At 42.3% G+C, this 26,429-nt stretch overlaps 1 protein-coding gene across 7 annotated transcripts in view; it reads left to right on the plus strand.

The window, feature by feature from the left end:
• The window catches only part of PLCH2 (phospholipase C eta 2), a 1,074,339-nt gene that overhangs the window by 970,607 nt on the left and 77,303 nt on the right, over positions 1-26,429 (plus strand). For all 7 annotated transcript variants that reach the window (XM_073602999.1, XM_073603003.1, XM_073603004.1 and 4 more), the window contains 5 exons: positions 846-946; positions 1,039-1,136; positions 4,700-4,882; positions 15,700-15,807; positions 18,083-18,207. In XM_073602999.1, the coding sequence (XP_073459100.1) occupies positions 846-946; positions 1,039-1,136; positions 4,700-4,882; positions 15,700-15,807; positions 18,083-18,207 (615 nt within the window). The remainder of the gene's footprint in view (positions 1-845; positions 947-1,038; positions 1,137-4,699; positions 4,883-15,699; positions 15,808-18,082; positions 18,208-26,429) is intronic.

A 26,429-nucleotide genomic window follows, 5' to 3' on the forward strand; every position in this document is an offset into this window, starting at 1 on the left:
GACTCTTCTCCAGCAGCCCACCTGGCTGACCCTTCTTCACCACTCTACCCGGCTGACTCTTCTTCAACACTCTAACCTGCTGACTCTTCTTCACCACTCTACCCGGCTGACTCTTCTTTACCACTCTCCCCAGCTGACTCTTCTTCACCACTCTCCCCGGCTGACTCTTCTTCACCGCTCTCTCCTGCTGACTCTTCTTCACCACTCTAGCCAAATGACTCTCTGGAGATCTCCCAGGGCAAGGTTACAGAAGATTTAAGCACACCGCTATCTTCCATAAAGACCTGCTTTGAATGGCAGTCTCTTCCCTTGTAAGTCCCTGCACCGTGCTGTAGTACTCACACTGTCATCCTTGCTCCCACTGCCTCTGAGGGAAGACTCCTTCCAAGCTTCTCCTGTTGTCAGGATCCTCCCAGGCAAGCTCCTGAGCCCGCCTGAGGCTGAGCACCCCAATCTCCCAGAATAGGGGGTTCGCCTTAAGGGCCACCGACAGTCTCCTCAGCACTCCATCTTCCACCTGACTCTCCTGCTGACATGACTCATTCATATTTAAGAGCTCACTTAGTCCCCTGCCAGGCCCACCACCTGGGGATTGGCTAAGTTCCTCTAAATATGCAGAACAAGCCTCCTAGCCTCCATCCTCCAGCTTCCAGAATGTTCTCCAACTTCCCAAAACCAGGGGGAGACACCAGAGAGCTGCCTGCATGAGTCATCCAACCCTGAATTAAGACTCACATGTTTTAAACATGTGCGGTGTAAAAATCTTCCTGCACTCACGCTAATAGCACACTAGAGGGTGCCACACAACTAAACAGAGTTTTTTTTTCTCTTTTTTTTTGCTATAGAAAAAAGGTGGACGTATTAAAAAATGTTCAAGTTTAGAAGAAGGTGATGATAGTTTGGAACAGCAGGGAAGCTTGGCCAGAACATCTCTACATTACAGCAGGTATAAACACATCATCTGTTGTATTTTTCTGCTCTATCAACCTTTTCAAACCCTGTACTTGCTAATGAATAATCTTTTTTTTCATCTCTTAGGATGAACAGGCAAAAGAAGACAATGAAGCTTTCAAGGGCGCTGTCAGATTTGGTGAAATACACAAAGTCAGTTGGTATCCACGATGTGGATACAGAAAGTAAGTGGCAGCCATTGCAAGTGCTAAAAGGATCTAGTTTATTGTAAAGGTCCTTTCTATTAAGGCCTGACTCCAGCAAAATCATATATATATTTTTTGTTTTGGGTCATTTGGAAAGGGAAAAAGTTAAAATGCCAGATTATTACTTATTTAATTGACCATATCAATGAGTCTCCTTCATTTCCTGTCCCAGTGACACTTCTAGGAGTAATGAGGGTTATGGTTGTCATCAAGACAGGAGGTCAAAGACCACAATAAAAACACTAAAATCTCTAACCCTTACCCATAATGCTAAAAAAAGTGTCCTGATTTTGCTTGTGTCTGTGTTGGGGAGCTTTAACAACACTTCCTGTCCTGCAGGAAATTGAAGGGAAATCCCCCTCAATAGGATCACTTGTGACAATTAAAACCTGACAGAGGTTCTAACCCTTCAACCTATCCAAGACAAATGTAAAACTTATGATTGAAGTTGGCATGTTACATGCCTGATATGACATACATGGATAATCCAACTGATATGACTTTCACCATGACTGCAAAAAACACATTTTGTTGAACTCTTGTACTACATCCTACTAGAGTCCTGGATTGCATGATAATCCTCCATCTTTGCAAGATGTGTGTGAGATAGCTCTGGACCTACAGAAGTGAAAGTTGGTTCCGATGGATCTACCATAAAGTGATTTTTCCTTCAAGGAAGCAGATCCGAGATTAAAATATAATATAGGTAAACCCAGTTCTGGTCCTAGGCTGCTACCTCTCTAATAGTGACAAAGGAAACACTTGCCAAATGGTAGATTGTTGGAGGTGGAGTGCCTGATACAAGAGTTTATTTGATATGAAGGACCTTTCGAAATGTTTAATTGTTAAGAGCATCAGATACAGCCAACATGTTTTGAGGGGAGAAAGCCTTCCCCTTATCCAGGGCTTGAGCAGTTTATGTTAATCATAACAGGATGTAGTAGGGAAACTGTGTTAAGGCTAGTGCTTTCTGCCATGACTACTCAGGCCCTGCAGATGGGGGGGCTTTTTTCCCCTGAAACGCATTGAGTGTATTTGATGCTCTTAACCATTAAATGTTTAAAAAACAAACAAGATGAACTTTTGTACAAGGAACTTAGCTAGTTCAACTGCTCCTTTGAAAAAAAATATCCTGACGTTCAATTAGATTAAGTTCTTTAAATGATTACTCTCATTATTTACCCTTCCCTTATATTCTACAGGAAACCCTTTTTTCCTATATTGTAGTGCCCTTTTATTCTGGCTGCTAATGGGCATTGGTAAACTTAGTTTTTGGCTCCTCTATAGCCAGTTCAGCAGAGTTTGATTGTTGCTGGCTTTTCTGGGCTCTGCTGCCTGCAGGTTCACCTACCTCAGACTACATCCCAGTAAGTTCTGGAATATAGTGGGTTGGGAGAGGCAGATCCTGGGATGAATATTCATGCAACCTCAGCCAATCCATGGTCGAGAGAGTGACCAGCAGGGTGACTGAGGTGTGCATAAATACTCTGGAGCCTAGATCAGCAGGGTCCTTTGCATTGGTGGAGAGAGACCCAGTCTGGAGGGGGCTGTCTGCCCTCCTGGGCTATTTGCTGAGGCCTGAAGGAGGTTGTTTGGGGCCCTGGCTCATGGAGAGCTTGAGGCCTACTGCTAAAGTGTGGAGAATGGTCAAGAGAAAGTCTGTCAAGGATCTGGAATATACTTATGCTGGAAGGAGGCGTTCATGTATACTTTGACTTGTAGAAGCCATAGAGTAAGAGATCCGAGAGTGATTGATGCTGCTTTACCTCTTCTTTGAGAGACTGCTCCAGATTGGTGGCTCAGGGCTGTTTCCAGTGTGGGATCCCCTTGAAGCTCTGCCTTCTACTCTAGAGGACTATCTGGAGAAGGTTAACTGCTATTACAAAGAGTCCTGTGTCAAAGTTGCACTAGTCCTGGAGTATCCAAAGGCTAACCCTATTCAATATCCAGGTTTTCCTGAACAATAAATCTCAAAAAGTCACTTTCTGCTGGTTTATTTAATGAAGAGACTGAGAAACTGCTGCGTGACTGGCCACTGTGCATCCAATAGGAAATAGAACCTACGATAATATAGCCAGCCCTGTCTGGCGTGTGCTAAAAATCTTATAATCACTCTTCTACACTGACCATGATCTGTCATGGTTAAAATAACCAATCTTGTGGCATCTTGATAGGTAAGGTTTGGAATTTGTGATAGCTGAACAAAAAATACATATTGGGCCAAAAAAAACTTTGGAAAATAATGTTTGCTAGTAGTAAGTCTGCATTCTAAGCACTATTCGAGAATTGTATCAAAATACCACCAGTAGACATCTTTGTGGTCAATGCGAAATGGTCCTGTGCACAGCTAAATCACTCAGAATCATTCTATCCTCTAACAGATGGATTGCTGCCATTGTCTTTCCTTAAAGTAAATCTAAACCTCTCCTGACTTGAAGATTAAGGTTTTATCATAATGGCACATGTATTTCCCCATGTGTTCTTCAGTTGGGGCATATAGGGAGAGAAGTTTAATTTGTATGATGAAGGGCTGAATTCACCTTTTGCATAAACTGGCCCATGAAGGTAAGGGACACTAGTAGTTTAAAATACATTGGGGGTTATTTACAAAAGGCAAATTCACTTTGCACTACAAGTGCACTTGAAAGTGCACTGAAAGTGCACTTGGAAGTGCAGTCGCTGTAGATCTGAGGGGGACATGCAAGGAATATAAAAAACAGCATTTTAGTTTGCACATGATTGGATGATAAAATCAGCAGAGCTTCCCCTCATTTCAGATCTACCCCTCAGCTGCACTTTCAAGTGCACTTGCAGTACAAAGTGGATTTGCCTTTCGTAAATAACCCCCACTGTGTTGTTTGTAGAAATATTGCTTAATGCAAATGCCATACCTGTAGGCATTTTCTATCACCCATGAAGCCTGACTGAATTTATTCCCAATGTTTACAGTCTTACATCCTGAATTTTTGTCTAATGCCGCATACACACGATCGGATATGCTGCCAGCAAAACTCCGATGAGAGCTGTTTGTCGGAAAATGCGACCGTGTGTATGCTCCATCTGTCTTTTGCTAGCGGAATTCCAGCCAGCAAAAGATTGAGAGCATGTTCTCTATTTTTCGGTCGGGAAAAGTTCCTATCCAAAAATGCGTTCGTCTGTATGCAATTCGGACGTGCAAAAAATCACGCATGCTCGAAAACAATTTTCTGACGGAAATTCCGATAGTGTGTACGCGCCATTATTTTAGAAGGGACACAGAGCCAGAAAATACAGTACATTTCCTAAGTATGAGAAGAAATTTGACAACATATGTGAGTCAAGGTCGTCTTAAAATGTTCTTCGCACAGGTCCACATAACAAACCATTGTAGGCCACTGTTATCCTGTAGCTTTTGTATTCTAGTCACTGACCAGCATAGTAACATTTTTCACGCCATGGTATTGTGAGAGGACCTCTCAGGACAGTAGAAACAACCTTGTACCAGAATGCATTGACTTGAAGTGATGATCATGACATGTTTTGATTTTCTCTTCTTTCCACAGTATCTTGCAGCTGGCAGGTTTCGTCTTTTAGCGAGACAAAAGCACATCAAATCCTTCAGCAGAAGCCAGCGCAGTTCGTTCGTTTCAACCAGCACCAGCTCTCTCGCATCTACCCTTCATCCTACAGAGTGGATTCCAGCAATTACAACCCACAGCCCTTCTGGAATGCCGGCTGTCAGCTAGGTGAGGAGACATTGAAGCTGAAACACATGTTCCTTTCCTTCTCATTGTGTAGCCACCTAGAGAATTAGGCTAAGGTCACAGGGCAGTTTTGGAGTGTGTGTGTGTGTGTGTATGTATGTATGTATGTATATGTGTGTATATATATATATATATATAATATTTATATTATATTATTTGTAGAAAATTTAGAAGACCAGGGTCATGGTCTCTGTTCAGAACAAAACCACACTCAGAACAGCAGCACTGCATGAAGTGATGAGTTGTTTGTTCTTATTGAGCTTGGACTGAGCGTGGAACACACATTAAAAATCACAACATGCAGCACTCTATTTTATGGTTCTTCTGTGCTGTTCTGCCCTTCCCCTCATTTAAAACTAAACAAATTGAAAAAAATCATTCAGGTTTGTATTAACTGCTTGCTGCCCTTAGGCTATATATGTGTTTGTGTGTTTGTATATATGTATAGCCTCTGCAGCAGCGGCGCAGCAGCGGCTTTAGCGGCGCACAGTACATTTTTTTGTTTTAGTATACACTATAGCAGGGGTCAGCAACCCTTTTCCACTGAAAGGCTGGATTCAATGTATGTGAATGCATGGAGGGCTGCATTCTCCTGCTAATAAATGAAGATAACATTACACAGCCCCCGCACCTCTGGACCCCTTTACATTACACAGCCCCCGCACCTCTGGACCCCTTTACATTACACAACCCCCCTGCATATTACACAGGCGCCTCTGCATATTACACAGCCCCCCTGCACATCACCCCCCCCCCCCTGCATATTACACGCCCCCCCCACCCCCCCCCACCCCCAGCTGTGTAAGCACAGAGGGATGGGGCACTTTAAATTATTATTTTTTTTACTTTTTTTTTTTTGTCTCATTTGAAAAAAAAAAAATTCTGATCACTTTTATTGCTGTCAGAAGGAATGTGAACATCCCCTGTGACAGTAATAGGCAGTGACAGGTACTCTTTCTCTATAAGACCCCAAATCCCTCCTTTGCACTTAAAAGCATTTAAAACGCCAACTTTGGCTGTTTTAAATACTGTAATTTTTTAAAAATTTGGCAACCTTTAAGTCTTCTGTAAACCGGAACTCATGTCATAAAATCGCTTTTGGGTTACTAGATCCGAGACCTGAGTGAAGCCAATTCTGGCTTTGTTCGGGATTCTGGCCAGCTGGCAAACGTGCCGGCTGGTTGCTTAGGGCTCCTGGTGGGAGGGGAAAGCCCGGGCTGAAGGTGGCGGGAGGGGGGTAGTGCCCTGCTTGGGATAACAGTCGATCGGCTTCTTAGCCGCATCAGTTGTTATCCCAAGAAAGCCATGCGCCGGTTCTGAAAAACGGTACTGGGATGATGCGTGTAGCTGTAGGTATCACCTGGTACAACCCCTTCAAGCCGAGGCCGCATATTTGCCTACGGTAGGCGTGAAAGCGTTAAAATGTCTCCGGGGGTTGGGTGCATGTGAATTTATCACATGCACTGACGGGCTGGGCATTTAGCGGTGGCTGGCCAGGTGCAGCCCACGGGCCATAGGTTGCCGGCCCCTGCACTATAGGATTGTAACAGACCCTGGGACACCTTTAGGCACTCCACAGAGAATAGTAATGCAATGCACATAGTGCCCCATCACCCTCCTGTCAAGCCCTGTTCCAAGCCACATTCCTGTCTGAATAATGTGTCCAGGTTTCAGGTGGACTGAAACCCGGACACATGATTCAAAACCCGGACTGTCCAGGTGAATCCTGGACAGGTGGCAACCCTAAGGCAGTGGGTGATTCAACTGTTCTGTATCTATCCTGTACCTGATAATATTATTCTTATGTGAACTAACCTTTTCATTTCTGTTAGACATTAAAGTGGTATTAAAGAGGAAGTAAACTCCTCTATTTTGTTTGTACCTATAGGTACTGTAAATATCTCCTAAACGTGCACCGTTTAGGAGATATTTACTGCATACTGCACCGATTACGCATGCACACTCAAGAAACGGCTGTCTGTGCCGTTTCTTCAGGGCCTATGCCGTGACCGGTGGTTCCCTCACACATTAGTGACATCATCGCGACTCCGGCCAATCACAGTGCCGGAGTCCGTGAATCCAGAAGAAATGCCGGTGGTAGATGTCGGCCATGTCAGCTGTATGCAGGCACCGCTGTAAGGCTTCGTTCTAAGGTAAGTATTTCATAATGAGCTCGTATGTGATGCATACGAGCTCATTATGCCTTTGTCTTGCAGGTTTTTTTTTTTCTTTTTTTTTTTTTCAAAGGGGTTTACAACCTCTTTAAACCCAAAGCCAAAAATGTAATGTATTGCAGATGACCAATTATTAGATGTGATGGCTACATTAGTTTTCTTTTTCAACTTTTTTCCTTTTTTTTTTCACCTGGTGATCCAGCCAGTAACACACTTCTTGTCTTAGGGTGTCTCCACTCTGAATGGAGGAACAATGGGCCGCAGCATTGTCAGTTTTGGGGAGAGGGTAGTGTTAGATGCACTATAGGATTTATGGCTATGACTAACAAACTAAACCCAAACTCCAACTAACATTTTTTAAGCAGTTACAGCAGCAATTTTTTTTTTTTTTTTAGGGATAAAGGTTTTAAATAAATACAAGCTGACTTTTGTAAGCACCTTTGTCATGTTAAATGGTTTGTTTTACTAGCTGCTACTTTTTCTGGACAATTTGGTATGTTAAAGGACGTTTCAAAATATCAGCCTTACTGGCCAGATCTACAGGTGAAAATAAAGGAAATAAAGCTGGATTCACACCTATGCATTCTTAGTGCTTTTTGCATTTTGCAGATATCCACTACAGTCCATTAAACATGGTTTCCTATGGAACACATTCTGTAGTGCAAATCTGCAAAATGCAAAAAAGCACTAAAAATGCATAGGTGTGAATCCCGCCTTAAATAGAAAACAAATGCAGCCACCACATGTAAAAACTGGTAAGCTGCAATATAATATTTTTTTTGTTTTGGGGTTTAATACAGCTTTAAGCACTTACCATTTACAAAGTGTATTCACACAGTCTGCAATAATGAATAGAGAGATTTATTTGGTCAGTAGGTGGTATCTGCTTCTTAGTAATTCCAATTTCTCAATGTTTTTGATGCCATGCCAACACAGAGGAACCTGTGATTTTCCAGCTGCTGTTGAACTACAGTCTTCATCTTGCTCAGCTGGACCATCTACCAAGCTGTCTCATATTGTGCTTTAATTCAGCAGCTGAACCAACCCTATCGTAGCGTGCGTTTTGATGCCAGCAGCAAAGCTGTAAACCTCCAACAGGAGGGCGCATCTGTGCCAGCCGCAGTAATCAGCCCACGAATATGAAAGGGGATCATTTCAATACCCGGCACATGAAACTCTGAGACATCTCCGTCTCTTGCCACGTCTTGGCATTAAGAACTTTGTGAGGGATATATATTTCTTCTCTTAGAACAGACACATCTTGCGGATACTGTTCTGTTTCTATAGAAACAATCTTGATGAAAGGAGACAAAACCGACAGCAAGGAAGATATACGGGAAGGCACTCAAAACCCATGTGCTCCTGTAAGTGTTCTACGTGAAGGTGCTGGAGCTGAGCTTTTTGGTGTTGCCAGTAATGGATATAAACTATTACAGGGGTTTATATCTGATCGCACAAAACGCGATTTTGTGTTACCCAAAGCAACCAATCAGATTTCACCATTTATCCTTAAATTTGCTGCGGGGTACTGCACATTTTTCTTTGCCTTATTAAGGTAAGAGCAGTTAGGCTTGTTTAATACCTTAACAGCCAGAAGTACTTAAAAGCTTTGTGAGCAGACTTGATTTTGCAGTTTTATGTGTCAGATTTTTTTACATTATATCTTTTTTTATAGCTTTCTGCCTTTCATGCTGATCTCCTTGGAGAAGAGAAGACCCAATGCTTTAGGCTGAGCGAAAGTCAAAGTAAAAAAAGTTACAAGCTTTCAATATGATTGGCAAATTTTGGCGACCATATTGTGTAGTGAAGGCAAAAAAAAATCAAATTGCAGCGGCACTAGCTGACTGACTGGGCTCACAGGGCGGAGAGAGAGATAGACCAACACAAAGTGACACATAATTGTGAAGTGGAAGGAAAACGATAAATGGTTTTCAATTTTTTACAAATAAATATGTGAAAAGTGTGACTTGCATTTGTATTCAGCCCCCTCGAGTCAATACTTTGTAGAACCACCTTTCACTGCAATTACAGCTGCAAGTCTTTTTGGGGATGTCTCTACAAGCTTTGCACATCTAGAGAGTGACATTTTTGCCCATTCTTTGCAAAATAGCTCAAGCTCTGTCAGATTGGATGGAGAGCGTCTGTAAACAGCAATTTTTACGTCTTGCCACAGATTCTCAATTAGATTTAGGTCTGGACTTTGACTGGGCCATTCTAACACATGAATATGCTTTGATCTAAATCATTCCATTGTAGATCTGGCTGTATGTTTAGGGTTGTTGTCCTGCTGGAAGGTTAACCTTTGCCCCAGTCTCGAATCTTTTGGAGACTCGCATAGTGTTTTGCTTTTAGGCTAAAAAGTTAAATTTTGGCCTCCTCTGACCAGAGCACCTTCTTCCACATGTTTGCTGTGTCCCCCACATGGCTTCTCGCAAACTGCAAACAGGACTTCTTATGGCTTTCTTTCAACAATGACTTTCTTCTTGCCACTCTTCCATAAAGGCCAGATTTGTGGAGTGCATGACTAATGGGGCGTACACACGGTCGGACTTTTCGTCTACAAAAGTCCAACGGACGCCGACGGACTAAAGCTGGCTGGTAATCCGATCGTGTGTGGGCTTCTCCGGACTTTCAGCAGACTTTTTCAGCCTCAAATCCGACGGACTTTAGATTTGAAACATGCTTCAAATCTTTACGTCGTAACTACGACGGACCCCGAAATCCGCTCGTCTGTGTGCTAGTCCGACGGACAAAAACCCATGCTAGGGCAGCTATTGGCTACTGGCTATGAACTTCCTTATTTTAGTCCGGTGTACGTCATCACGTACGAATCCGTCGGACTTTTGTGTGGTCGTGTGTAGGCAAGTCCGTTCGTTAGAAAGTCTGCTGCAAGTCCGCCGGAAGTCTGTCGGACAGGCTGTCGGACTTTTGTAGACGAAAAGTCCGACCGTGTGTATGCGCCATAATAGTTGTCCTGTGGACAAATTCTCCAACCTGAGCTGTGGCTCTCTGTGTTACCATGGGCCTCTTGGCCGCTTCTCTGATTAATGCTCTCCTTGCCCGGCCTGTCAGTTTAGGTGGATGGCCATGTCTTGGTAGGTTTTCAGTTATGCCATACTCTCCATTTTCTGATGATGGATTGAACAGTGCTCTGTGAGATGTTCAAAGCTTGGGATGTTTTTTTTATAACCTAATCCTGCTTTAAACTTCTCAACTTTTTCTTTCTGGTGTGTTCCTTGGCCTTCATGATGCTGTTCACTAAGGGTCTCTAACAAACCCAAGGGCTTCACAGAACAGCTGTATTTATACTGAGATTAAATTACACACAGGTGGCCTCTATTCACTAATTAGGTGACTTCTAAAGGTAATTGGTTCCACTAAATTTTAAGTAGGGATATCAGAGTAAAGGGGGCTGAATACAAATGCACGCCACACTTTTCAGATCTTTATTTGTAAAAAATTTTGAAAACCATTTGTCATTTTCCTTTCACTTCACAATTATGTGCCACATAATTATGAGCTCTCATTTTTTTCTGCCTGGAAACTCCCCTGTGTTAGCCAATGTGTCCATGCACACTATGGCTTTTTCTGGAGTTTACAGGCATATGCTCTTACAGGCAGAAAAAAATCCCCCCACCAACCTCGTGTTTTTGAGAGAAGCTTTCGAGCAGAAAAGATGCCTAAGTGCCCAAAAATGCGCAAAAAAGCTCAAAGGAGCTCAAAAACGCACCAAGAAAAAAAAAGAAAAAATTAGCTAAGGGGAAAAAAAAGCTTATGCTCAAAAAAGCTTGCAGAAACTCAACAAAAACGCTCAACAGAGCACAAAAAAAGCACAAGCTGAGGCAGAGAAATAAAAACTCAAATGCTTGTAAAAGCAGCTTTATTGTTGAGCTGTATTGTGCATGAGGGGTTCATAGGTGCATACAGGGGTTCTATTTATTGTTCACCTTTTACCCCACTTTGCCATATCTTCCACCTTATCTCAGGTATCAAAGGTTTGTTAATATGGTGATGACCCTAAATGTGTGTTATACAAACATGTTAGAAACCTTATGTCATATCTGTTTGATAAAATAGAGTACTTAAGCAAATATGAAATGCTTTGTATTTTGTATGACTGTTCCAAAAACCATTAAAAATCATTGGAAATGGCAGCGGTACCCCAAAAATTGGTAATGGGTAAAGCTTGGGTAAATATCAGTTGACGTAGAATAGATGAGTGTCTAATAAACGTATCTTTTCCATGTCAATTGATATTTGTCCAAGCTTTGTATATCAGAATCTTTTGGGGCCTCTCTGCCATTTGATGGTTTTTTTTTTTTTGTTTGTTTTTTTTACCCTGACTACACAATGTTTTCTACCAGTCTATAACCAATTAATTTGGACCAACCCAGGGCATCTATGTGCAACTGCATGGGGACAGAGGTATTTTCCATACACACATAATCAAGGTTGTGTGTACCACTTGCAGTGGTTGTTCGCAACCTCAACGGCTGTAAGTCAATACATGGTTTCTTATGCACTTTTGATCTAATACACGCTTGACACTTAATTTTGTGCCTTACCGGGCAACATCTCCATATTATAAGTAGTCTGATGTTTTTCTCTCGCTCTCTCTCCTGATTTCACTGAGTTTTTTTTTTGTTGTGGGCAAGATAGTACTTTACTTTACACAGATGGTGGTGATATCATCTTGAACCATTACACAGATGGGCTCCTGATCTTCTCTTCAGGATCCAGCTGGCATGTTACATTCTGATTTACAATCGTTTTACGATCTTCTTTAAAATTTAGCAACAGCAATGAAGTGCAACAGCCTACTGAAGGGAATTCGCCCAATCTAAAGATTGCAACATGTGTGGGCAGCATTTACTGGAACTGATCCCCTGTATTTTCCTCCTGTGGCAGCTGAATGCCAGCAGGAGGGAGAGGAGAAGAAGCCGGCTTTCAGCTGCCACAGGAACAAAATCAGGGAATCTGTTCCAACAAATGGCACCCCACTCCTATCCAGGGTTTGGCAAGGAACGGACTCGTCTATCCATCAACTGCCCATGATTGATGGGTTACCTAGTCCTGTCCTGAACCATTTCATTGTCCTTAAGCCCTGGGGATGGGGGAGATATATGGCCCCCCGAAACGCATTGGATGTTTGTTGTCCATTCCATAGTCTTCCAGTAAAAAATTCTTGTTGGGCTCTTGAATTGTTTGTTGGCACTCTTTCTGGTGCAATTATCATATAGACTACTCAGTTTGCATGACCTCTGTTTTTGAGGGGCAAACCAGTTGCAGGCAAGACCTGTGCTTGTAATCACACGGGAAGAAATACCATTAAAGGTCCATTTTACTTCTCATCCATTTATATTGTTTCCAGTCTCAAGCCCTGATGAAGGTGGATGGTTTTGTTTCCTGAAAGGCCTTGGCTACTCTTTTGATTGTCTCCCTGACTTTTTGAATAAAGTCATATCTGGACCTTTCAGTAGCGGTGTGGCACTTCAACTTTTTTGTTATATTACCCTGTTTTTTTAGTCGTCCCCACTTTGTGGGAAGCCTCCAAACAAAGGCCATTTGGCTCCACGAAGGACTTCCATTCTGTTGGAAGAGGATTATTATCCAGCGCCTTACCCCCAACTTCATTGAAGAACAGATAAGTGGCACACCAGAGGGTATTCAGCACACCAATCTTCAGAGTCAATGGCCTTCAAAGTGGATATTGACCCAGTCACTAAAATATCATATAACCTTTAAATGGTAATGTAATTTTAAAAGTGGTTTTCATTTTTTGTTCATCTGCAGTTTTCGTTAAAAGAATACCTGGTGATTCAGTCATTTGTGATCGAGGGGTGACAACAGTCCAATAGTTGTGCTCCTGTGTTGTCACCTTGCCACACAAGCTCTTAATAGAGACTACAAGTGGCTGTGATAACATATTGTGCAGACATGTTCCACCATTGTTACCATCATAAAGGTAATTCAGTGCAATGATATGCAGCTGAGGCTGGAGCAGGTTCATATAGACCAGAAGTGGCTGAAAAAGTTTAGGGGGGATCTGAGATGCAAAACAAATCAACAAAATTTAAAAAAGGTGGCAAAGGTCCGCATGCTGGTCAGTAAGTCTGTTGTTTTTTAAAAGAACATGCTCTCTTGCAGATGTATTAGTTGAAGCCATTTACCACTGATGGGGTGCTTACAATGTTCATGTTAATTATGTACCTTTATCTAAAAAGGAACACAACTGTTTCTGTAACTGCAGTGTGAGCTGGAGTTTGGCTTCAATTTACTAGTGTATCTAAATCTGCTAGTACATCTAACACTCCCCTCACCCCACACTGACAATGCTTTTGTCCAAAGGTGTCCCTGCGCTTCTTCATAATAATACATAAATACTGCTAACAATATATAAATACTGCTTTAACAGACAATGGAGTGGAGTTACTAAAGTCAAACAGACTGTTCACTTTGCAAGTGTAATTTCTCCAAAGCTTCGTAAATGAGAAGAAACTTCACTTTGCAAAAAATACCCAATCACATATGTAGCGCTGGTAGATTTTTAATCTACCGCTGATAGGTAAATCTTGTGGGTTACTTGTTAGATGAAGTTAGATTTGCCTCTGTTCCAGCTTGGCTGACGTTGCGTGTAGTTCCACACTGTGCTGGTGGGTGTCGTCACCATTGGCTGGTGTTGGAAAGGCAACGTGTTGAAGCGTATGAGTGCTCCTCTGTCCCGGAGACAACTCGGTGGAGGTGGTCCTCCGAGTTGCATTCTGGGAGAGGGTATTTATGGGAGAGACGCCTTGTTCAGGGGTTCGTTTTTAGCCACCTGCTGGCCCTCCTGGCCGACAGGTATGTGTTAAGAGTACCACCTCGTGGTCCTCCGTTCCGGAGGCCCACGTACCTGCGGCATGTGGGTGGGCCCAGAAGCCTGTCTGGGGCCTACCACAGTAGCAGAGGAATGGTCCTGAGCTGTCTATCCTGAGTGAAGAAGCTGGACAACTGAGGAGATCCCAGGGGAGGGCCCGTCATGGCAGGATCATGCAGAGTGCTGGTCTGGAGAGGGGCCTGGTGACTCGGTTGGAGGACGTATCCTAAAGTAATCTTACTGCATAGTACTGCCGGGTTGGCTTAAAGGTTCAAGTACTGTGTCTGACATTCATCGCAAACCAATACATCCTGTGGCAGAGGATCGTACGGGTTTTATTCCAAACAAGTCTGTGGCAGAGACTTTTGTTCGCGCTGCGTACTGGCTGCTAGGCAAGTGAGATAGGCCTATCCAGGCGGGCAAAGGTTGAATCCCACAAGGGGAGTACATTCAACTACAAGTGTTCAATTCCAAAGATTGTTCTAAAGAATACTAAAGAAAGGTATTTGAGCTTCCCTGCAACTTTCGTTCTGCCTCTTTCCGGCTAGTTCCGTTATTACTTGTTCATTAAAGCATTGGAAAATATACTCAAGTGTTTGGTATCTACATAGTCCAGAGGTAAACTCAAGTGGACCCTAGACTCGGTGCCAGTGAAACAGAGGTATCGAGACTGAAGGTAACAGCCCGCTTTAAACCAGCAGCTCCACCAAGATTTGTATGTGTAGAGTTAGTGCTACACATACAAGGAAAAAAAATAAAAAAAACAGCATTTTTGCTTTCACGTGATTGGATGTTGGAAGTCAGCAGAGCTCATTTACTGAACTCTGGAGCAACTACATTTGCAAAGTGCACTGTCTATTTGCCTATAGTAAATCCACTCCATTGAATTCTACCTGTGCCTGCACTAAATTGTTTTCATGCAATAAAAATGTATGATTTAAAGAGGAGATTCACTGGAAAAAAAATAAGTCAGAAGCTAAAAATCCTGTAGCTGCTGACTTTTAATAAAAGGACACTTGCCTGTCCAGCGCCTTCCTCATTCTTCACTAGATTTTGGGTTCCAGACACCAGAATCCTGTGTGCAGCTGGCTACGCTATGCTGCTTTCCACTTCACAGTCGGCTGCCCACTGCGCATGCGCAAGACATGCTGCGCTTAGTGAATGGTCCCGCAGTCTTCTGGGACCTGTGACATGTCCCCGAAGACTGCGGGGAGGGCGGGGGGAGAGGAAAACGTCTGCGGAAGTGGGAGCCCTGTCAAAACTACCCGCTCTCCCCCCCCCCCCCCAAAAAAAACAAAATGCTAAATGTGGCAAGGGAGGAGGACTTAAAGCAGAACTTCCCCTTTTGGCTGGTGTTCCGCTTTAAGACAAAGTTTTATTTACAAAGGGGCATTGTCAGGAAGGTCAGGAAAAACAGAAGTCATATTAAATAAAAAGATTTAACCCAAAGGTGAGTGGCCAGATGGAACCAACTGCCAGCAGATTTAGTAGAGGTAATCATCAGTAAATGAATTCTCAAGGATGCACATAGGCTTATTGTTCTTCAGCGGCTGTAATTGTGATGCCTGCCTTATACCCCTCTGAGCCCTTACTTTGTAATTAGATTCCAAGTACTTCCACATAGTGTAGCTTGAAGTGCTTTCAGGACCTGATCCTTGCCCTCCTCAATATAACCAGATAAAAATAAACTTTAATATAAGCTATGCAGTGGCTTTATTATTGTGTCAGCATGTGTTGAAGTCACAAAGTCTTTTCTGTTTGTTTAACAGTTGCTTTAAATTACCAGTCAGAAGGAAGGATGCTACAGCTAAACCGAGCCAAGTTCAACAGCAACGGGAACTGCGGTTATGTTCTGAAGCCAAAATGCATGTGTCATGGTGAGAAAATGATGGTGGAGTTATGCTTAATACTGCAGGCAGCATTGCAGAGGGTCTGCACCGTTAAGCTACTATGGAAAATTCTTATATGTAAAACCCTGTATTCTCCTTGCACAAGTAAAAATAAAATTTTACACACACACATGCATAGTATATGAAGATGAACTGCACCATTGGCAGAAATCATGGAGGTCCATGTAACCACCAGAAATAAGCAAAAAGAAAAAGGGGTTGCAGCACAAAGAGAGCTCTGTATTTTGCTCACGCAGCAACTTTTCAGGAACTCCTACCCTTTCCTAAGCTCGATCCCTGAAACATCATTCCTTAGGATATATCTACGTGTGAGCAATAAATAGACTTCTCTTTTGTGCTGCAACCCTTTTTACTCTTCTTATTTATTAGTAAGATATTAACAATAATCTTCTTAATATTTGTGTATACTGTATATAGAAGACGCTAATCCAAATGTCAGCACAGAGAAAGATACAGACATGCATTCCAACTTTCTGAAACAAGAGAGAGAGGGATGCCATAGAGTAAAAAATATATAGGCTAAAGACCTGCCTCAGGCCATGAAGAATTTGCAAAAAATAAATAAGTGGTTAAATCGACCAGTGATTTTTACATTCAAGCTTCTGTTCAATGGCAAGGGCAGTAAGTAAAAGTCCTTGCAGTTCCATATGGTGACTTAAAGTGTATCCAAACTTTTTTTTTCCTTGCTATGACCATTGTTACTGGGTCAGAAAGCGATGAGAAATAAAATATTTTACAAGAGCAGGTGGTGAGAGAAAATGTTCCAGTGGTGAGACTTGACAGCTATCAAAGGAGGAATTACCTCTTGCTTTGGGTGGGTTTCCATACTCCTTTTCTTGCAACGCCTGGACACAAACAGGTCTATTTATAAAATATTTGTTGTGGAAATGTCACGTAGACTGGACAAATTTTCCCAGTATTTCCTATAATAGATTTATTCCCATGATCGTCAGCTCCATCTAGTGGCCAAAATGTGACTAAACTGCCCCCCTTCAGATAACAACACATCATGATCATTAATTATGATGAAGATGAATTAATCTGAAGAAGGGCGCTATCTAAACAGCCGGAGACTTTAATGATGGAATACCTTTTATAGGATTTTTGTGTTGTTTATTTTAATAAATGTTTGTTCAGCAATCCTTTGAACTTTATATATATATATATATATATATATATATATATAAACTGGTGGGATTGTCTTAATGCATTGCACACAGAAGATTACCGACGTGCTGTATACCTCACCTGATTTTTATAAATAGATATCCCAAAGTGAGAGTACATTTCCCCAATGGGGACACAGGTGGCAAAAAGAATCAGAATATCGAATTCTTCTGCATTCTATGCTGGCGTACCCTTTCACGCCTATATCCATGTTGTAATGTGCCCTTACGAGCACCTACACACGTTTATGAAGATTTTAGACTCGCAGGGGTTGATTTACCAAAGGGACAATTGCTGTTCACCTTGCAAATTGTTTGTTCACTTAGCTAAATGAATGTTGGTAATTTGAGCTCACTTTGAATTCCCAATCCTATGGTAGCTAATTATCTGTTTTTGTTTTCATCTACCTGGAACATGATTATTATGACCAAGGCCTATGTAGGAGGCTGAAACGCGTCAATCTTTAGGAATTGTGTCCTTTTTATGGTTCAATGGATTAAATATATCAATATTTTATGCCAAGACGTCTTAGTGCCGGACTTTTACTCTCTCTACCTGGAGCATGATTGGGTATCCAACGTGAACAAAGTTTTTTTTCCTTTTATTTACTATCATTCACACTGAAAAGTGAACATTAACCTTGCTAAGTAAACAGCTTCTATTCATTCAGTAATTCAACCCCACATTTTGTATTCATGGACTATGCAAAGTGTACAATGATTTTCATGAACAGATGATATTGGTAGTGATGCAGATGCATTAGAAAATAACTTCAATCGCCCATCCTAACAGACATTAAGAAGCAAAATGTTCTGAGCTGCATCACATAGTAACATATTGAATTCATTTTCTACTTGAAATGTGTTTTCTGAGGTTTAAAGAATACATGTATCCTAAGGAAAATCAAAAATGTGCATAGGACTGTAATGGAAACTCCAATGTCTTTTGGACCCAACCTAGGATCTATCTTAAAGCCAGCCATCAGGAATTAACAAAGTTGCATTTGGACATAGTTATGATAAATATTATTATTATAATTATACATACAACTAAACTGTCACTTTTCAAATTTTAGGTGCCTTTAACCCAAATTCAGAAGACCCCTTACCAGGCCAGCTTAAGAAGCAGCTTGTTCTCCGAATAATTAGTGGCCAACAACTTCCAAAACCAAAGGATTCCATGTTGGGAGACCGGGGAGAGGTAAGAAAAGTCAGACATCATTATTTCCAGCTCTACTATCAAGATGCAGGTAGTTTTTAGTTCAGGGCAGGGATCTTTCAGGTATGTGGGGGCTCAATACTTTTAGTGCATAGTACAGAGTTAAGTATTTTAGAGGAAGGTAAATATGAGACAATAAAAATCTGATCAGATATAATCCTTCCCTACACTATCCAAAACAAAAATTGCCTTTAGATGTAGTATAAAGAGGTATTAAACCCAAAAGCAAACATTTTTTATACTGAAACTTACCAGTTCTTAGATGTAATGGCTGCATTAGTTTAGTTTTTTAGGTTTAGGTCTTTCTAATATTTTCATCTGGTGATCTGGCCAGTAAGTCTGTTGTTTTTCAAAAGAACAAGCTAATACAGATGTATCAGTTACAGGGATGAGACAAACCATTCAGCACTGGCAGGGGTGCTTACAATGATCAGTTTTATATATGTAAAACCTTTATCTTAAAAGGAAAAAAACTGTTTCCTGTCACTGCTTATAAAGTGTGAGCTTGAGTTTGGCTTTAATCAGTACAACTAAGACTTCCCTCCCGCCAGATTGACAATGCTGCTGTCCAGAGGTGCCCCCCTGCTCCTTCTTCCATAGTGTAGGCATTCTAATACAGGCAATGTGTTACTAAACATCCCCCAAAAAAGGAAATGAATGAAGCCACCACATCTAAGAATCGGTGAGCTGCAATATATTATATTATTAGTTTTGTGTTTAATACCACTTTAAGGGTAAGGTTAATTTCATATAAGCAGTGTGGCCCATGCATTGTGGGCACACGAGCGCCGCCCTCCTTAACACCTCCACCGCCCTCCCTATCCATGTGCCCGGCCCCTTTCAGGACACTGGACACATGAATTGCCATGCCGGCGATAGGCGGGGGTGTATTTTGAAGTGCGTGATTATCGGTTTAAAAATAGGGTGGGCTTGTGGCGCAGAGCACTGCGATCCAATCCCACCCTGTTGTGTGACGATAGCGAATATATTTTCGCTATGGTCACACTACAGTTCCTCCCCGCCAATCAGGAGGCAGACCTGTTTCCCCCTCCCATCTCACATGATACCACAGTGCCTAGGGCAACCGCCCCTCCTGCCCACCCCTTGTCCCGGCACTGGTAGGGTTAATTCTGCTGCAACCTTATATAGTTGGGAAATAAATGCTTGTGTGTATCATAAATTCTGTTCAATGCAGGATGAAAGCTACTGCTATAGATTTTAGAATGAAAGTGTAAGTATACGCCAACAATCAGCTGCTCTTCTTTGTTTCCTGTTGGTCTGGTAAATATACCAATGAAAGTGTTTTGTGATATGTGTCCGATCAGTGCTTAAATTCCTTTTGGTCCTGCCAGAAATCCTGTGAGCCCCTAACTTCCTATGCTGTGTGCTTTTGCTGCACTGAAATCACAAGCAGTTTATCAGTCCTGCCTAGCTGGCCTCTGTGAACTATAGAACACTGACCCCCCCTCCCCCACAGTGTTATGAAGGTAGAGAGGGGAAGGTGTCCTGTAGTCTATAGCCATTTTGGCTATACATCTCCTGGGGATCACAGGAGTGCAGTTTGTTCTGCACCCCTGTGACCCATTTTCAGCCGTCACTGCCGTCACTCAGTCAGTCCAGGCTTGGGGAAGATCCTAAAATTAAAGTCGGGTTCCACCCAGAAGCCACGACCAGCAGTTGGCTCAGCCTCTCAGTGAGCCGCTGGGAGCCTGAGCCAGCCAGTCCCACCCCCTCCACAGCCTAGCACTCCAGTGAGCACTGGAGGGAGAGCAGAGAGCTGGTGACTGTCATTGCTCTCTGCTCAGAGCAGAGGGGAGAACTGAGCAATCAGTGGTGTTTGATCGCTCAGTTCTCATTGCAGAGCTGGTGGGGGGACAGCTGCAGTATCGGATCAATGCTGCATTCACCTAAGTGAGTAAAAATCTTTATTTTTTTCAAAAGCCATACTTTTAATCATGAGCGAGCTGTCTAGGGTGGCAACGCTGCTCCTGTATATAGATACAGTACAAGTGAATGTGTTGTCACTCTAGGACAGAAAGTGTGTTAGTGGCAGGATCACCAGGTGTAAAAAAGCATGAACAGCTAATGCAGCCACCACATCTAAGGCTCGGTTCACACTAATGGGATGCGATTTTGCCACAATTTTCAGTGTAAATATGTAGTGTGACTTTGATGGGACTTTCATATTCTGTGGGATCAAGTCACACTGTAAATTGCACCAAAATAGCACAAGAGAATTTTCCAGAACGAGTCGCATTGATGAGAACAGGCACCATTGAATATAATGTAATATCCCTTGTCATGCGATTCTGTGCAACTCAAGTCAAAACAGAAATCACACTAGTGTGAACCAGCGCTTAGAGTAAACTGCAATATGCTGCACTATGGTTGTTCTTGGGTTTAGATGCACTTTAAATAGATCTGGATTGCCACCTGCTGGATGTTTAGTGACACTGCTATGCTCTGCTTTAATAAGGAAAAAATGGTAACTACAGGTACGTGCAGTACCTATGCTATTTTATGTACCAGTCCTTTAGATGCTAGTTTAACTACGTTCACCAATGAGCTATTATGTCTCAAAGTTTGCTTTGACCAATTCAATTAGATCACTTATTTGGTTAGGTTAGGAAGTTAGGCTGACTAATTAAAAAAAACTTCTGACCACTAACACAAAATAAAATGATCCAAAGAAAATACAAAAAGTGGAGAGAACAAAAACACTACAGCACTGAATGGATGATGTTGCTTCATTTTGCTGCCCAGTTATAATTTAAAATTACAGTATGATGTTCAGCCAACCTGCTTAGCGCTTCTGTATGCAATCCAGGAGCTGCCACTGCATTGTACATACATGGGGCCAACAAGCTGTCAGAGATTGCCTTTACGGCATTCATGGCTCCTTTTATTTGCCATTGGGCTTCTTCACATTTACTTCTAGTCTTCTGCTGTCCATATATGGATACACTGGTCAAGTTCTTGATGCCTTCGGTTTTAGTTTTAAGCAGGGGTCTTCAGTACAAGGGCCACATTGCATATTTTACAAATATCAACAGGCCAAGAAAAAAATCAGTTTTATAAATGACTAGCTCAAATTTAAATAAATGACAAAGTGAGATAGTTTAGAACAACATGAGATAGTTTAGAACAGAAAAGAACTTCGGTAAAACAAAGCAAAATAATTCCAAATAAAGTTGAGCCCTTCTGAGTCCCCTTCAGTGCCCCTTTATATCAGATTCCCACCTTAAATGAGAGTCCCTGTCTGAGTCTCCTCTTACATCAGGGGGTCAGATAAAATCTTGCAACAGGCCAAAGATTCAGTCCATGGGCCATAGTTTGGAGACCTCGGTTTTGAGGAACGACAGAGATCAGCAAGTAAGTCTTCTCCCATGATCGATCGGTCAAGAGGAGTCTGCAGATAAAGCAAGCAATGCTTTACCATTTTGTCCTGATCCAGTTGATTGCAATGACAGCGATCTTCCCTGTCTATAAGAAGTTTTAATTCTAATTTGTAACCCCAGTACTATTAAATGTAATCAGTTACCTGCTCATGTTAGTGAAATGGTTAAAGTGGTTGTAAGCTCCCACATATACCCAATTAAGTGACTGGCCCCAGGTGATACACAGAGATGAAACAAATCCTCCTACATAAGTTATAACGGTTTATCTACAGCTGTCTTACCTCTATATCCATTCAAAGTGCAGAATTTACATAGGATCTCTCAGCTCTGAAAAGCAGGGGGCGGAGAGCTGAAGATACATCAGTGGGGATAGCTCTGAGAGCTGATTGGAGGGAAGAGACACACCTCCCTTCACACAGCACAAAGGAGCAGAGCTGAGGCTGTCAATCAGATGGAGATCCCCCTTCCCTGTCACCTTTTTTCTCTTGGTGTCAGGAAAACTTGTCAGAATTGACTCATGCTGATAGCAGAGGACAGAAATGACACTTTGTGCTCTTAATTTAGATACGTACACACTATAGAAGGATGTGCTTTGTTCATATTTCATGTCTGAGGTTTGCAACCACTTTAATATAGCCACAATTTGTATAAACGCAACTCCAGGCAAACCGCTAAATAAACATATGCAGTATGTGAAATGTTTTACTTGCCAAAGGATGTGTATTCTGCGCAGCCAATAAATCTAGAGGCACCTACCAGACAGTAAAGCAAAGTCCTTGACCTCCAGTGCAGCAGTGTCACACCATGGTCAGGAACACATCCTGGGTTACTGATTTAACAGCGGGGGGGGGGGGAGCAACACAGTGGAGTTATCAACTCTGCTCTCTCCTGTGGTCTGTACACTCTCAGCGCATGCACACTGCCACAGAGCTTGATTGGCCAACTGTCTTGGTCTGAGCTCTGCTGTGCTGTAAATTAGAGGAAGCCAATATAAACCCCAATTTAGGTACTTACATTAGCTGCATTTAAAAACACATTGGATGATTTTATAATGAATACGCAGCTGCATTATTTATTTTTTAAGTTAAGAGTTAAGCTTTCAATCTCTTTATATCCTTAATGATATCCTACTGACAGGAGAGTTGTATGACATTATTTGCAATTGATTGTTCTGTGTGCCTAGCAGTTATGGAAGTGTCACACAAGGGACAGTACAGGACACCAGTAAAAGGACAATGCGATATGTTTGGTGATTGAACACGGACTCCTCGGTTCGCAGTCAGCCTTAGCAATCATTTTGAAAAAGGGTTGACATTTTCTTTATTAATAAAGTGTTGCATCTGCAAAGGTTTGACACTTGCTGCTGAGGACATTTGTAGTTGATTCACGCTCGGTATAGATGTATCGACTTTCCATATGTCATTGTCTGTTTTTGTTGGTGAACTTTCAGGTGTTTGTCACTGGAAAGACAATTCATTTAAAGTGCCTCCATCACCTGCTTCCGATAGAGACAAGCCATATCTGAGCTGCACAATGTTCAGGAGATCCAGGAGAGCCTCCAGGGGTGTAGCTGAACTACTTCTTTGTGAAGCCGTGTCCCACAGCATTGCACTAGTGAGAACTTCTGTCATATATGCAATGACCTTACATGATATAAGAGAATTGTATGAAATCCATAAGGTCTCCTTTACATGGGTAGCCAAGGGGTGGTAGAAACAGTCAGCTAGGCTGTGGTTTTATGGCCTCCGAACTGCTGAGCAATAAGTTAACAAGGCCAGTGGCCATGTTGGTACACATTGCCATTGTGGTGGCATAGTGATAATTATACCACCTGTCGCATTTGACGGGCAGAACCACCACCAAACATGACCCATTCAAGTGCATGAAACCACGCTGCAACAGCGTGTAATGCACAAAGTTGTGTTATGGTGCTGTGGGCTTTCAATGTTGAACAGGGGCAATGAGGAGATTACATATTTCCATATTTACCTGAGGTGCTGACTTGAGGGAAGGAGGCCATGCCTCCGAAACACGTTGTCATGGCAAATGTGTGATGTGCTCACTCTCTTCCCCCCTGTATACTGCTTGTGTGGGTTTGTGTGTCCTCGGAGAGCAGCGCTGGCTGGACCGGGTGCATGCGCATTAGGATCTGCATGTCGAGCGTGGTGGTGGATAGCCTAAGATGTGCTGCCAGGATTCGGGCAGCTAGGTTGAACATCCACGGCTCCCCCTTCCCCTGTCGGGCACTTGAGGTGGTTTTAGGAGTGCGGCCACAGTGGAATCCTTATGCTGTATCTATCTTCACACAATGTGAGTTTGACCATTGTGGTGTTTTTAACTTTACCATATTAAAGACGAGTTACACTAGGACGGCTTTGCGCTCTCTTCTTTTGTGTTTTGTCTAGATGTGTTCCTGCCACCCAGATGATCCATAAAGAGCAGCAGAACCCTTTGACTTGTCTAATTATCACCAATAGCCAGCTGGAGGGCTATACTAAACTGTTGATCAGCGCACCTACTGTTTTTTTTCTTTTGTGTGTATTTTTTGACATATTTCCTCTGAAATGCCTATGAAAAGCACCTCTTCCACATGTCTAAATGAGCCCTTAGACAAAGACACATCATTGGGATAACTCTTCCAATCTAATACTGGTGTTATCCAAGCTTTTGCACTCTACCAAAAGAAAGTTTGCATCAACACGTTATCATTCTCCTGCTAAGGGTCTGTTCTAATCCTGTGCTTACTTGCCAAATTCACTCCCTACTCCACAGCTCCTCCAACCATGACCTGGTTCCTACATCTTCTACATTCCCATGCGTCACAGATCACCTCATCTCATCAATTTCCTCCAACCAATGTTAAAGCTGAACTCCAGGCACAGAAACTTCCATTCAAAAATATTCTTCTGTAGCCTGAAAGGACATAAATCCATATTTTGTGCAGAGGAGAACTGGGCAAGGCTGACAACGCTGCATTAGATTTCAGTGTACTGTTGTCAGCCCATAAAAAGAGGTTAGGATTACACTGGATTTTTGGCTGGATCAGTGGATTTTTTATTATATATATATATATATATATATATATCCGTATTTATCGGCGTATAACACGCACAGGCATATAACACGCACATTCATTTTAAGAGGGAAGTTTCAGGAAAAAAACTTACATTTTAAATAAGGAACTTTGAAGCAAAATAAGGGTCAGTGCCCATCTGAAGCCTCACCATTGCCATCAATGCAGGCTGATTAGTGCCCATCTGCAGCCTCACAAGTCCCATCAATGCAGCCTCACCATTGCCATCAATGCAGCAGCCTCACCATTGCCATCAATGCAGCAGCCTCACCATTGCCATCAATGCAGCAGCCTCACCATTACCATCAATGCAGCCTGATCGATACCCATCTGCAGCCTAGAGGGGACAGGGAGGGGGGTGGGAGGAGCGCCGACAGATTACATACAGTGTGAATCTCCTATGATAGACAGAACAGTGGTCCAATGGCGGCCCAAGAGATGGGACTTCCCATTACAGAGGCCGCCAAGTAAACAGGAGATTCTCACTGTATGTAATCTGCCGGCGCTCGTCCTGCCCCCCTCCATGTCCCCTACAAGGCAACTAAAATTGAAGTATTGGCGTATAACACGCACACACTATTTGCAGCCGATTTTCATGGTGAAAAAGTGAGTGTTATACGCCAATAAATACAGTGTATATATATATATATATATATATATATATATATATATATATATATATATATATATTGCCCAGACCATAAACTTTAAAACTAGATTTAACTCGTATACTATACTCCTATTTGACCCATCTACTGTATGTCCTGATCAAAACAACCAATGATTTTGAGGAACTCTTCTCTCCCCTTCGATAGGAAACGCTGAAGGATTACCATGCAAGAAGATCTGAACAAATTAACGGGGTGGGGGTGGGCAACTGCATGGCAAATGAGGTTTAATGTGGTAAAAAGTAAAATAAGGCATTTGGGTGGCAAAAATATGAATGCAATCTACTCACTAGGGGGTGAACCTCTGGGGGAATCTAGGATGGAAAAGGACCTGGGGGTCCTAGTAGAAAATAGGCTCAGCAATGGCATGCATTAAAAAAGGGTGCTACTAACAAACAGAATATTGGCATGCATTAAAAAAGGGATTAACTTCAGGGATAAATCAATAATACTCCCACTCTACAAGACTCTGGTCCAGCCTCACCTGGAGTATGCTGTCCAGTTCTGGGCACCAGTCCTCAGGAAGGATGTACTGGAAATGGAGCGAGTACAAAGAGGGGCAACAAAGCTAATGCAGTGTCTGGAGGATATTAGTTATGAAGAAAGGTTGCGAGCACTGAACTTATTCTCTTTGGAGAAGAGACACTTGAGAGGGGATATGATTTCAATTTACAAATACCATACTGGTGACCCCACAATAGGAATAAAACTTTTTTGCGGAAGGGAGTTCAATAAGACACATGGCCACTAGGGATGAGCTTCGAGTTCGAGTCGAACTCATGTTCGACTCGAACATTGGCTGTTCGCAAGTTCGCCGAACAGCGAACAATTTGGGGTGTTCGCGGCAAATTCGAATGCCGCGGAACACCCTTTAAAAGTCTATGGGAGAAATCAAAAGTGCTAATTTTAAAGGCTTATATGCAAGTTATTGTCATAAAAAGTGTTTGGGGACCTGGGTCCTGCCCCAGGGGACATGGATCAATGCAAAAAAAAGTTTTAAAAACGGCCGTTTTTTCAGGAGCAGTGATTTTAATAATGCTTAAAGTCAAACAATAAAAGTAATAT

The sequence above is a fragment of the Aquarana catesbeiana genome, linkage group LG10 (assembly GCF_042186555.1).
Source record: "Aquarana catesbeiana isolate 2022-GZ linkage group LG10, ASM4218655v1, whole genome shotgun sequence".
NCBI classification, from domain to species: Eukaryota; Metazoa; Chordata; class Amphibia; order Anura; family Ranidae; genus Aquarana; species Aquarana catesbeiana.